Genomic DNA, 13,975 nt, shown 5'->3' on the forward strand with positions numbered 1-13,975 from the left:
GTCTGTGTGTGTCTGTGTGTGTGTGTCTGTGTGTGTGTGTGTGTGTGTCTGTGTGTGTGTCTGTGTGTCTGTGTGTGTGTGTGTCTGTGTGTGTCTGTGTGTGTGTGTCTGTGTGTGTGTGTGTCTGTGTGTCTGTGTATGTGTGTGTGTGTTTATGCAGACAGTGTGAGATTGTATCTTCGTGCTCGTCTGATTCTGTAGTTTGTCTCTAAAAGATCAATAATAAATAATAGATAATTATATTTCCCCAGCTTCAGTTCTCTAATTAAAAACTATACTAACTAGTTTCTCAGAGTGTATCTGACCTCTGACCTCTGACCTCTACTGTTCTTCACTCAGCAGCCACACGCCTTTAACATGACGAGTGGTTTTATTATTTTATGTCAGTTTGACTTTTTCACCGTCCCTTGTGAGTCCACCAGAGACGAGCTTGTGGACAGGTAAGTGCTCGGGGCCCCAGGCTGATGGGGGGGCCCCCGAGGACCGACGGACTCAACTCCACAGCAACGTCCCACAATGTGGCTCCTCCCCCTTAAACAACCAACAGACGAGTTACGACAACATCTCAGAAACAGTGTCATCAGCTTCTGCCTCATTCATGATTCTCATTATTAATGTAAAGATAATTAAACTGACTCAGGATTAAACCTCCTTTATATTTATTGATATTCTTCTTCATGTGTTGTTGAGCTCTGCTCTGATACCATGACAACACTTTTGTTGGTGTCGGATTGTTTATTATATAATAAACAATGAATGATTTGCCCTGCCCCTGGAGTCCCGCAGATAACTGATGTTCTCCTTAGAACCCAGGATCAGCTGCTGCTCCCACATCACCACAGAGGAGAACAGCCTGACCTGTCGGCTGCTGGGGGGCCGCACCGACGACGAGGACGATGAAGATGATGATGAAGACGGCATAAAGAAAATGACCCTGTGGTACGACACCTTACTTTTTTATTGTTTTACTTCATGATCCATTTTAAACTTGTAACACAGAAACAATTTAGAACCAGTGAAGAAAATGAAATTATAAACATCCAACAAGAAGAAAAAGAAAATTAATGAAATACAAAAACTGAAATAAGTAAACACCTAATACATCAAGCAACACACAGAGAAACCAATCCAAAAGTTGTGGAACAAGCCTGTGCAAGAAGATGTTAAACAGATGATGGACGTACAGGTGTGACATACCTTTATCCATCTTTCCCATATTTTCATGAATTTGTCCGGTGTGATATAAAAGTCATTCTCTCCATCCTCATGATTTCAGAAGTAACATCACTTCACAACGTTCAGATGTTTATTCCTCCTTTACTGGAGATCTGCTTCAGGACCGAGTCTCTGCTCGTCTGTCCACAGTTACACCGACTGGAACTCGGAGCTGCACCGCAGGGTCCGGTGTGTTCACGGACCTGGGAACACCATCAGCTTCAAAGCCAAGCCCGTGGTGGATTTCAACCTGACGGCCGAGCTAAGGAGAGGAGGGATGGTCTCCACCACCGTCGACCTCAGGAGGATCGGTAAACGCCAAACCTCAGAGAGGAAATAAAGTCTCTCAGTTTGTGTAGTTCAGCCAATCTGAACCTGAGTCCGGAACCTGAGCTCTGTTTGTGACAGTCACATCTATTAGAAAGCCCTCACAAAAAAATCACATGAACGTCACATGTTAAAATAACACCCATGGTTACGACTTCTCTGACATCTCTTTAACACAAACTAGTTCCATGTGTCTGTTGTTAAACGGAGCAGCTGTAATCTCTGCAACACAAACAACATGACTGTGGTGTCAAACACAAGGAGAGGAGTGTTCACCTCATCATCCAGGTTATTTGACATTGAAAGATTTTTATTCAACACTTCAGTGTGTGTGTGTGTGTGTGTGTGTGTGTGTGTGTGTGTGTGTGATAGTCTACACACATGCTGATCTTTCCCCTCTGTCTCATAATTAAAAACGACATGTTTGTTTTTATGCGGACGATGTGAGATTGTATCTGCAACTCGTCTGATTCTGTAGTTTAACTCTAAAAGATCAATGTTAGATAACAGATAATAAATAATAGGTATTATAGTATTATAGATATCTTGTAGCCATGAACTAGCTTAACTTACAGCTAACAGCTACAACATTAGCACTTACAACTAGCATGAAACATCTAGAGACTCAATAAACATGATGATGTTTGAGGAGCAGACAGAGCTGTTACAGAAATAGATGAAGTAAAAAAAACCTTTCTTACCTCAACATTAGTCTTTCCTTCTGAAACAGTGTCTGTCACAAGGAATCAGGTGATTGAGAACAAATGTCACATCGCCGCTCTCCTCATGTCACTGCACCTGCTGAGAATGATGTTGTGAAACTTTGAAAATCTGCAGTATTTGTAACATATGACGACATGTTGCAGCGTGTGGCGTCATGTGACACACATGATCTGATGTGGGAAACGTGTGTTTTTTTTCTGTCAGGGAAATATGACACATCCTGTCTCTTCTAAAGTGATGAAGGTTTCATCTTCTTCATCAGAACTCGAGCTTCTTAGAATTTACTAGTTTCACTTTCTGTCACTGTCTCTCTGCTATAACTTTGAACAGGTGTGTCTCAGGTGTGTCACAGTCAGATGAACTGACCCAAAGGTGAGACACAGTTTACTGATGTGACCTCATCACTGTCCTTTGGTCCTCTGTGTCTCTGCAGTCAAACCCAGACGCCCTCAGGTGTGGAACGTCACTTTCAGTCCCGAAGCTCACCAGGCGCTCATTCACATCCGGACTCCATACCACAAAGACTACCTGAGAGTGGACAACCAGCTGTTCCAGCTGCACATCTGGACCACAGGACGCCGCATGGTACAGCACTTGGTTCAAAGATAAGATCAGAAGACGAGGGTTGTCAGCTCCGTCTGAATGAAGAGTTTCCTCTTCAGAGAGTGATGCATTGTGGGTTGTTTGGAGTTCACAGCATCGCTGACATCTTTACCTCAGAAATGAACCAGAGAGGAAATGACTGACCTCAGTCTGACAGGATTTCAGGATCAATTAGATCATAAATGTTTCTACAGGAGGATTTATTATGCCACACATATACATCCTCTGGATATATGAAGATATAAGTTTATAAGACATATGAAATACCCGTAGTACAATTTGTATATGTACATAAATATTAAAAATGTGATGAATCTTTACATGGTATAATATAAATGTTAACATTTAATTTATTTATGCAAGTTTATTAAATTAATTGATTTTTACGTTTATATGTTTGTCTCATTAATTTAAACATGTCTTACTTCACAGTGTCTCAGACTTTATAAAATATCAACATTTATTGACAGACTGTGGATATACATCTGTGTAACATCTGTCTACAATATAAGTATACAAACATAAATGTATGTATTTGTACAGGGTAGATATGTGTGTAATATAATAATAATATATGTTATTTCAGTGATGATTGATATTTGTGTCCACCACAGATTCAGAACGTGTCCTCGGAGGACACCATGAGGATGGACATGGAGCACCTCCAGAGGAACACTCAGTACCACGTGGAGGTGCGTTCGATCCCCGCCAAGTTCTTCAGAGGCAGCTGGAGCGAGTGGAGCGACACCTTCAGTTTCTTCACTCCTGCAGGTGAGAGGAACCTTTCGGTTCTACTGCTGAGAACTGAAGAACAAAGAACTCTTTAACCGTGTCCTGTTTCTTCTCCAGAGGAAGACGTCCAGGAGGCGTCCACTAACAGGCAGGAGGTGCTGTACGGACTGATGGTGTGTCTGGTCCCGGTGGTGCTCGTCACCTTCAGCCTCGTTTTCTTCTGGAAGAACAAGTAGGACATTTCAGCCTCCTCCAGAGAATCAGAGAAACTCCAGGTTCCTTCACTGATAGACTTTTCTTTCCGTCCTCAGGATCTTCACCTACATGTGGCCGAGCATCCCTCGTCCAAAAGACACGCTGGTTCAGATCTGCAAACCCAACAAGGTGAGACTGAAAGGAAGCACCACACAGGTGGAGACAGGCAGAGGTGTAGAGCTGCCTTCGGTCTGTGAGCTGATCTCATGAATTTGTAACGTGGAGCGGCTCAGAGGCGACCGGCAGCTACCGCCATCTTTTAAGGTGGAATGTTTTCTTGAGTGTTACTTGATGCGTAATTGACATTTGGAAATCAATCAATATACCTTCAATGTCAATATGACTTTGATGGGCTCTTTAGTGATGATCGGATCTTCAAGTGATTAAAAGTGAATATAAATTATATGAACTGTAGATATTTTATTTCATCACTTGGAGGAAAAAAAAGTAGCGGAGCCTCATTCAGGTGACTCCAGCAGCTCTACACCTGTGCTCACAGGGCTAGTAGCTTTGAGCTAACTGCTAACAGGCGGCCATGAACATGTTAGCTCTGTCAGTCACAACATCTCTCTGTCAACAAGGCGAAGGCGTGGTCATCTGTTGATGTTGTAGACCACAAAGTCTGAACTGTAATGAGTTGCTCTGGTCTACAGTGGATTTTCACTTTGTCTCAAAAGCTCTTCTCGCCCTAACTGTTGCGTTACCTAGCAACCTTGACAACACGTCACTTCATTTCACATGAACTTTCTTGGTTTTAACTATTGAACTGAAACACAATCATCACATTAACAGTGTAATCCTCAGTCTCTCTGTCACTGGTTTGCTGACATATCATTTTCATTACTGGAGCGCAATGAATCATGGGATATGTTGGAAAAAAAGACACGTTTGAAAGAGCCTTTCTCCTCTGGAGGAAGAGACGCTGATCACAGCTGCTGTTGATTTGAGACACTTGTTGTAAACAGCAGTTACTGATCTCTGTGGAAACTAACTGCGCTGCTCTTCTGCTCTCGCAGGGTCTTCTGTTGAACTTCAACCCTGAGGAGTTCAGTGCTCTGAAAGTCTGTCCAGTGGAGAGGACAGACGTCCGTCCCTGTGAGAACCCGGAGTCTTCAGTCAGTCCTGCAGCTGCTGACAGTTGTCAGTCCAGTGATCCGTGCTCCACCCAGAACTCGGACTGCAGGAGCACCACCAGCATCAGCACGGAGGAGCTGGAGCTCTCCGCCCTGCTGAGCCGGGGCTCCTCCGACGGAGAAGACAGCCTCCACAGCGCCAGTCCGTCCCCCGTCAACGTCCTCCAGCTTGGGGACGGAGCCCTCGCGCCTCAGGCTGAAGGCAACAGTGGAGGAAACGAGACCGAGGTGTTTGGAGGGAGTCAGCAGGAGGAGGCCTACGTCACCATGTCCAGTTTCTATCAGATCAAGTAGGTCAGGACCAGGACCAGAGTCTGTTTATCAAACTTCTGAGAATTACACTTCAAGACGCTCAGAGGCCGGGGCTCCAGACCGGGGTTCAGGACCCCGTCAGGTCCGCAGGGGAATCTGAAACCACGTGAAGAGGTCAAACCTCCGGCTCTTCATCTTTAGACCACGACCGGAGGTTTGACCACTTCACACTCCATGGAACAGAGTGGAACCTCCTCCTGCTCCACGTCACATCTGTACAGATGTCCACGTTCTCTAGAGGATGAATCCCTCTGACTTTGATCCTGACGGGTCCTCTAGTGAAAAAACTCGACAGTAATTAGAGAAATTTGACATTAACATTGTCTCCACAACATTTTCCCAGTTGTTCATGCTCCTCAGAAGATGAACCAGCAGGTCAGTCTTTTCCTCTGTTCTGTGAAAATATCTCAGTGTCTTTTACTTCATGATCCCCTCGGGATGAATCCTGCTGACGTTTCACACAGCACCATCATCATCTTTGCTGTATGAACAAGTATCAGCCTCAGCTGGACAGAGTCTCACAGAGCTGCTAGCATGGCTGGAGACTCTCACTAAAATCCTTCAACTCAAACAATCTGTCGTTACGGTGACCACGCCCTGTGACTAGTGGTTACCATGGATACTGACTGATGGTATGGGGCCATGAGAGCTCCCCGAGAGACTGACTCTGAGGTCACACTTCAGTCTTCAAAATAAAAGTCCATTCATTATGTTATTCTGCAAAAACATGCATGCTTTTATTATTGATTTAAAAAAAAACATTTAAATCATCTGTAGCAGTTAAAGGATCTCTGACAGTTTATTATGACAACGAGAAAGTTTTTGATGAAGAGCTTTTATTTTGTAAGTTTGTGAGTGAAGGTGTAGCAGTTTGATAAATGGGGCGAAACACCCAGAAATACTGACATGTAGCTTTTTGTGTATTTAGTTGCTTTTATAATAATAATAATAATAATAATAATAATAATAATAATATCAGATCTGTTTTCATAATATGTCACGTGTCGTATCTGGACGCGTTTTTAGTTGTCTGCTGTCGTCCAGGTGATTGTGGGAGGAGTCTTAGATTGTACCAGTGGTTCTGCATGTGACCATCCAGGCAGCTGATTGGTTAAAGGCTCAGTTCATCCATCAGCTGACATTATTGAACCCCTGTACAGTGACACATGAAAGTCATTCTGAACTAAAGAGTGTGAGTCCGCTGTTGTTCCACCACGAGTCTTGAGAACATCTGTACTGCTGCTGGTCGTCAATTCTTCAATTGAGGAGGGTTCTCTGTAACACATCACTACAACATCTCCCATAGTCTTCATCCACATAAAGAGAAACCTTAGAACCTTGTTAAGGTCCACTAAAACCACCTAAAGGACTGTAACACCTCCCAAATGACCTCAATAATCTCCTGTAGAACCACAAAAAACAAGCCAGAACCTTCTAATTGACCTGAGGAACCACAGAAACCATCCTTAGAACCACAAAGAGGACACTTTGAACCCCTTCACTGACTACTAGAACCACGCGAGGGATACTTAGAACCTCTTCAATGACTACAGGAGCCACATGAAGGACAAGAACCACCTAAATAATCCCTATAACCAATGACACTTAAAACCTCATCAGTTGCCAAAACAACCACCTAAAGAACCACTAGAACCACTTTAAAGGTCCCTAGAACCTCCTTGATAACTAGAACCACCCAAACAACAACTAGAACCACTTTTAAGATACCTAGAACCTCCTCAATAACTACAACCACCCAAAGAACAACTAGAACCACTGAAAATCCCTAGAACCTCCTCAATAACTAGAACCATCTAAAGGACCACTAGAACCACTTTAAAGATACCTAGAACCTCCTCAATAACTATAACCATCTAAAGGACCACTAGAACCACTTTAAATATACCTAGAACCTCCTCAATAACTAGAACCATCTAAAGGACACTAGAACCACTTTAAAGATACCTAGAACCTCCTCTATAACTAGAACCACCCAAAGGACAACTAGAACCACTTTTAAAGATACCTAGAACCTCCTCTATAACTAGAACCACCCAAAGGACAACTAGAACCACTTTTAAAGATCCATACAACCTCCTGAATAACTAGAACCACCCAAAGGACAACTAGAACCACTTTTAAGATACCTAGAACCTCCTCAATAACTAGAACCACCCGAAGTACCACAAGAACCACTTTAAAGATACCTAGAACCTCCTCAATAACTACAACCACCCAAAGAACAACTAGAACCACTTTTAAGATACCTAGAACCTCCTCAATAACTACAACCACCCAAAGGACCACAAGAACCATTTTAAAGATACCTAGAACCTCCTCAATAACTAGAACCACCCAAAGAACAACTATAACCACTTTTAAGATACCTAGAACCTTCTCAATAACTACAACCACCCAAAGGACCACAAGAACCACTTTAAAGATACCTAGAACCTCCTCAATAACTAGAACCACTCAAAGGACCACTAGAACCACTTTAAAGATAAACCTCCTTGATAACTAGAACCACTCAAAGGACCACTAGAACCATTTAAAGATCCCTAGAACCTTCTCAATAACTAAAACACCCCAAAGGACCACAAAAACCACCCTAAAGATCCCTAGAACCTCCTCAATAAGTAAAACCACCCAAAGAACAACTAGAACCACTTTTAAGATACCTAATAGACCTTTCATCAACATCAGTTCTCACCTGTCACCTGTCTGTATGAGGATTCATTAAAGTTTTTTAATGAAGTAAAACATAAAACACAGAGAGGTCCTTTAAAAAAAGCTGCTGGTATCTGACATCGTCATGACGACAGTGCTGAACAGTCTGCAGACAAGCTAACACTTTCAGTTTGTAGTGATGGAAAATGCCAAACACAATGCTGCTTCTTCAAATACCTGACACAACCTACACCTCATGTTTCCTCCACAGCGGCTGGAATAAATACTCAGAATGTATTTACGCTTTATTTACTCAGAACATATTCACTCCACATTGATCTGAACTAAATACACTGTATAAACGTGAGGATGATGTGTGACTGTACCTGTTACAACCTGTTGTTTAACCAATGGTTTTTATTTAAACAAAGCCAATTGTGTTGCATAGAGATGTACAATAAAGTAGAAAAATGGGAACTAAATGTTTTTTCCACAAGTTAATCTCCATTACAACATGATTCAATATACATGAAGATAATAATCCAGTTTTAAAAAAGGACAAAATCACTCTTAACTATGATACTTACTACTTCATTGGAAAGAAATTGGTAACAAAGTTATAGATCAGATCAAGATTGTAATGGTGATTAATGACAGAAGCTCCTTGATGGTTTCTTTAACAGTCGGTGACGGTTCCACGTCCTCTGAGTTGGTTCAGAGCCTCCATGCGTTTCTCATCATTAGAATAAAGTAGACGTCACTGTCGATGGAGGCGCTGACTCCACAGTAATAGTTGATAAACTCCTCTTGGGTCACCTGTCGATCAGAAGAGAGACTTTACTGCTGCGTAACGGAACCATGAGGAGGATTGATTAACTGTCAGTTTTTATCAGCTGCTGGTTTCCATCCAAACGATCACACACGTTCAACAGACAGAGATTCATTTAGGAAAAGAAAGTGAATCCAACAAATTCACTGCATGATGAACATTTGAAATTCAACAAAACAATCAAGAAATTAATAAAAATTACATTTGTACTGAAAACTTATCAATACACTTATTTATAGTTTGGTTCAAGATCAAAACTTCAGCCTGTGTTTTGACTCAGTTTGACAGTAAATGCTGCTGTCCATGTATTTTATGATGATGACCATATCTCACTTACAGTATCCACAGTGGAATTAAAAAAGTATAAAAAAGAAAGTTAAAAAAGTGAGGCATGGTCATTTTACTTTAAATTAAAAAATTTTCATTTACATAAAAAACGTATTAGCTTCATGTTTGGATGGAAACAGTGAACGAGGCTGTTCAGGAGTGTGAACATGTCCAGGAAGTGAAAGTGATGATTTAGGAGAATCGAGTTTATTCGAAGTGATTGAACAGAAAGATGAAGGATGATGTATGTTGTATGGTTCTTTGAGTCCAGATGCAGATTTATTTTCACATATTTATTTATGTTTTCTTCTTCATTTTTGAAATAACAACCATACAATATACTGTGCAGAATATTTCCAGACTTGAAATAACAGTCTTTTGTAAAGTGGACAATCTGCCGCCCTCCTGCCATCACCCGTAGGTTGGGTTTGTTTACCAGGCCGACGCAAAGTCAGAGTTTCCAGGCATTTCTCATCATCACAAGAAAGTAGACGTCAGTGTCGATGGACGCGCTCACACCAGCATAATAATTCATAAACTCCTCCCGGGTCACCTTCAGAGAGCAATGTGGTGTGAATAAACAGCTCTGTCTAATCATGTATGAACCTTTTCAGACAGATGTGTGAGTGTGAAGGTCTCAGACGTGAAGTGTGCAGATCTGTGGGAAACTGACACATTCACAGACCTTCACACACAGAATCTTATCACCTCAACCACTTGAAGAAAAACAGCCTGTCAACTTTTTACCTTTCCATCTTTGTCATACGGAGAGTCAAAGCTGTCCAGGAATTTCCTGAAGACCTGATCCTCTGTCCACTCTCCGTTCTGATACTTGGGGTGGTACTTGGCGTTATAAACCCCCTGCAAGTCTTCAATGGTGATCACCCCGTCACCGGTCTTATCCAGCTTCCTGAACGCCTGCATGACCACCTCCTTCCTGGCCTTAGACATGGGTGGCTGCAAGTACCAGGTCACGGTGGTTAGGAAACATGAGGTCACCTGTTACCTGTACAGTACCTGACATGTATATTTACCCTCAGGGTGATGAGAAACTCTTCGAAGTCGATCATCCCACTCCCATCACGGTCGAAGTGCTGGAACAGAGTGGTGGCCTCCTGTTTCTCCATCAGGATCCCGTAGTCGTTCAGACCCTTCAGGAACTCTTTGAAGTCCAGGGAGCGGTTGTTGTCATCGTCCATTATTTTGAAGGTTCTGATATAACACGTTATGACATGAGTCAGAGGCCTGCAACATTTTACACAGGTATCATCAGCAAAAGGTATCACATGAAAACATGATGTCAAATTGATATTTACATGATAATTAATGATAAGATGCAGAATATGGATTATATGTAAACATTTTCTAGTTGGAAGAGGTGGAGCTCGTTGTACTCCTATACTGTTGAGTAACCATGCATCACGTTTTAAAGTGAGCAGGTTTTATATGTAATGAGACTCCAGCCAACAGATAAATGTATCAACTATCATTAGGGGGAAATATTAATGATGTGACTAAGTGACTCCCCAGCTGAGCTGTAGGAGTATTACTGAGCTGACAGGATCTATGTGGGTTCATGCAGAGCGACTTCAGCAGGTTGGGGGAGCAGTTACAGCCCAACACCAGCAAACAAAACCACAGAATCAGCAACAACAACACAACGATGTGACAACAAACCCAAACACAGCACAACATCCTGCAGCCGGCGTCGACTACAGGCTTGAGTGCAGCAGTTCAGAGAGTTAAGAGATCACAGGAAAACACCAGCCTCAGCACATACACAACCGTCAGACACAGGACCTCAAGTACACATACATGTACTGCATGTACTACATATACTACATATACTCATTTACTGCATCTCAAAAAACACTTTCAGTTTCACTGTGAGCGCTGAACATGAAATGTTCATTTAGTCCAGTTCTGTCCTGTGTAGTTGTGTCTCTTGTGTAGATTTGTCCTTGTCATGTTTCCATCTCTGAGTTGTTTTCTCCTCGATACTTGTCGCATTTCATTTTAATAACTGATTTTAAAACGGTAAAAGTCCTGCAATCAAAATCCTAAAAAGTAAAAGTCCTTCCTGTGTAGGAAAGAAGAAAAAACCAAGCACTGATAAACAAATCTGTTTTCATGTTTTGGACTTCTCTCTTTGATTTTTTTTTTAAAAAGTTGTATCATTTGAACTTTTACTGAAATTAAAGACAGAGGTCACAAACCAAAGTATAACACTAATGTTGTGTTGTCTGTGTTCATGAAAACTCTTAATGCTGTCAGCAGTGGAGATCATGATTAACAGGATTTAATCCTCCTCCTGTCTTTGTCAACATATGTCACAAGAAATCAACATATCACTTTAGAGCACCACCCAGATCAACACTGTATGACCTATCTCGCACACACACACACACACACCCAGATGTTCAGGTGTGAGGAGCTCACCTGCCCAGACCTTTAATCCCAGACGATCCTCGGGCCAGACATTGCAGTCTGAGTTTCTCCACCGGGTCTGAACACTCAGAGAGCTGACGCTTGGCGTTTATCGTCATCTCTCGATCATGTCTTGATGTTCCCGCCATCTCTGACATCACAGAGAGGAAACGTGTGTTATAAGACATTATAAATACTTTCATAGTAATGTCTCTGAATCAAATTTATCTTTGCCTATATTTAAAATATATCTTTTGTAATCAGCTATGGTTGTTTGTGTGTTTGGTTGGTTTCGTGCCATGATATGATTGAGTGTTGTTTTCCATGTACAGTAACTGTTTTCCTCATTGTTGAAAAACAATAAATAAGAACTCTGAAAGACAGAAAATATGGTGTATTGTTACAGAGTAAAGACTCTGCAAAAAGGGCTGAGATTGGAGCAACAAATGCTTGGCTGGACATGCACTCACTGATATGTTTAGGCAGGAAGAGTCTGAGTATAATCAGGCATAAAAATAAAAAAAAACTTCATATTATAACGTATACAAACGTGAAAAAAACTTCATAGTATAGTAAGGCATAAAAATATCACGGTGTTGCAAGCCGCAAAAACATAATAGTATAACAACCATAAAAACATCATAATATTGTAAAACATAAACAGTCATAAAAACGTCACAATATGATAAGTCAAAAAATTTCATTATAAGTCATGCTATAGTAGAAAATGTCACAGTATAATAAAGTAGAAAAAAGTCCAAAAAAAGTTATGGTAAGACATGAAAAAAGTCATAAAAACAACATAGTATAGTGAGGCATATAATTCATAAAAACTTTATAATATAGTAAGGCATAAAAAGTCATAATAAATCATACTATAGTAAGGTATAGAAACTCATAAGAATGTTATAGTATATCAAAGTATAAAAAGTCATAAAAAGTGATAGTATGGTAAGGCATAAAAGGGCATAGTATAATAAGGCATAAAAAGTCATAGTATAACAAAGTATGAAAAGTGATAGTATAATAATACATAAAAAGTAAAAAAAAAGGAATAGTTTAGGAAGAAATAAAAAGTTAAAAAAAAGGTTATAAAGAGGCATAAAAAGTCATAGTATAGTACGTAATAAGAAGTCATAGTATAGTAAGGCATAAAAAGTAAAAAAAAAACGTCATAGTATAATAAGAAATAGAAAGTCAAAGAAAACCTCATAGTATATTAAGGCAAAAAACGTCATAGTATATTAAGGCACAAAATGTCATAGTATAGTAAGGCATAAAAAGTCATAGTACGGAATAAAAAGTCATAGTATAGTAGGGCATAAAAAAACAAAAAAATATCATTGTATATTAAGGAATAAAAAGTCATATTATAGTGAGGCACAAAATGTCATACTATAATAATGCATAAAAAGTCAAAAAAAGGTAATTGTATAGTAAGGCATAAAAAGTCATAAAAAGTCATAGTATAATAAGGAATAAAAAGTCAAAAAAAAGTCGTAGTATAGTAAGACGTAAAAAGTCAAAAAAACGACATAGTATAGTAAGGTATAAAAACGTTATATTATATTAAGTCATAAAAAGTAATAGTATAGTAAGGCACAAAATGTCATATTATAGTAAGGCATAAAAATTCAAAAAAACGTAATAGTATAGTAAGGCATAGAAACTCATAAAAACCTAATAGTATAATAAGGCATAAAAGTCATAAAAACTACATAGTATAGTAAGGCATAAAAAGTCATAGTATAGTAAGGCATATAAACTCATAAAAACGTCATAGTATAGTATGGCATAAAAAGTCATAAAAACGTCACAGTATAGTAAGGCATAAAAAGTTATATTATAGTAAGGCATAAAAACTCATAAAAACGTCATAGTATAGTAAGGCATAAAAATTTATATTATAGTAAGGCATAAAAACTCATAAAAACGTCATAGTATAGTAAGGCATAAAAATTTATATTATAGTAAGGCATAAAAAGTCATAAAAACTACATAGTATAGTATAGTAAACTTTCGCTGCATGTCATTCGCCTCTCTCTGCCTCCTCCTTTCCTGTAACTCTCCACTATACTGTCCATTAGAGGCATAAAAAGCCTCAAAAAAATATACTTTAAAAAAAAAAAAAAAAGTTATATTATAGCAAGGCATAAAAAGTCATAGTATAGTAAGGCATAAAAACTCAAAAAAAATTCATAGTATAGTATGGCATAAAACGTCATAGTATAGTATGGCATAAAAAGTCATAAAATCGTCACAGTATAGTAAGGCATAAAAAGTAATATTATAGTAAGGCATAAAAACTCATAAAAACGTCATAGTATAGTATGCCATAAAAAGTCATAAAAACTACATAGTATAGTAAGGCATAAAAAGTAATAGTATAGTAAGGCATAAAAAGTAGTAAACTTTCGCTGCA

The 13,975-nt window shown here is 39.6% G+C and overlaps 2 protein-coding genes across 5 annotated transcripts; one reads left to right on the forward strand and one right to left on the reverse strand.

The window, feature by feature from the left end:
- Positions 1–7: 7 nt before the first annotated feature.
- On the forward strand, positions 8–6,818 carry LOC111652916 (interleukin-7 receptor subunit alpha). Its single transcript, XM_023403311.2, has 7 exons — positions 8–939; positions 1,366–1,526; positions 2,699–2,850; positions 3,483–3,639; positions 3,718–3,832; positions 3,912–3,984; positions 4,872–6,818. The coding sequence occupies exons 1-7, from the start codon at positions 794–796 to the stop codon at positions 5,280–5,282; spliced, it is 1,215 nt and encodes a 404-aa protein (XP_023259079.2). The 5' UTR covers positions 8–793; the 3' UTR covers positions 5,283–6,818.
- Positions 6,819–8,263: 1,445 nt separating this feature from the next.
- On the reverse strand, positions 8,264–11,720 carry capslb (calcyphosine-like b). Of its 4 annotated transcripts, XM_087173211.1 has the most exons (5): positions 11,566–11,720; positions 10,161–10,338; positions 9,874–10,083; positions 9,644–9,679; positions 8,264–8,786 (listed from the first exon to the last, which is right to left on the reverse strand). In XM_087173211.1, exons 1-5 carry the CDS (start codon positions 11,709–11,711, stop codon positions 8,685–8,687), a joined length of 672 nt encoding a protein of 223 aa, XP_087029337.1. In that variant the 5' UTR covers positions 11,712–11,720; the 3' UTR covers positions 8,264–8,684. The 4 variants fall into 4 exon arrangements, with proteins under 4 accessions (XP_087029337.1, XP_023259083.1, XP_023259081.1 ...); XM_023403315.2 differs by lacking the exon at positions 9,644–9,679; XM_023403313.2 differs by lacking the exon at positions 9,644–9,679 and having other exon boundaries at positions 10,161–10,371.
- Positions 11,721–13,975: the final 2,255 nt, after the last annotated feature.

Source organism: Seriola lalandi, unplaced genomic scaffold (genome assembly GCF_002814215.2).
Source record: "Seriola lalandi dorsalis isolate HSWRI2012SDOR001 ecotype SW California unplaced genomic scaffold, Sedor1 jcf7180002054117, whole genome shotgun sequence".
NCBI lineage: Eukaryota > Metazoa > Chordata > Actinopteri > Carangiformes > Carangidae > Seriola > Seriola lalandi.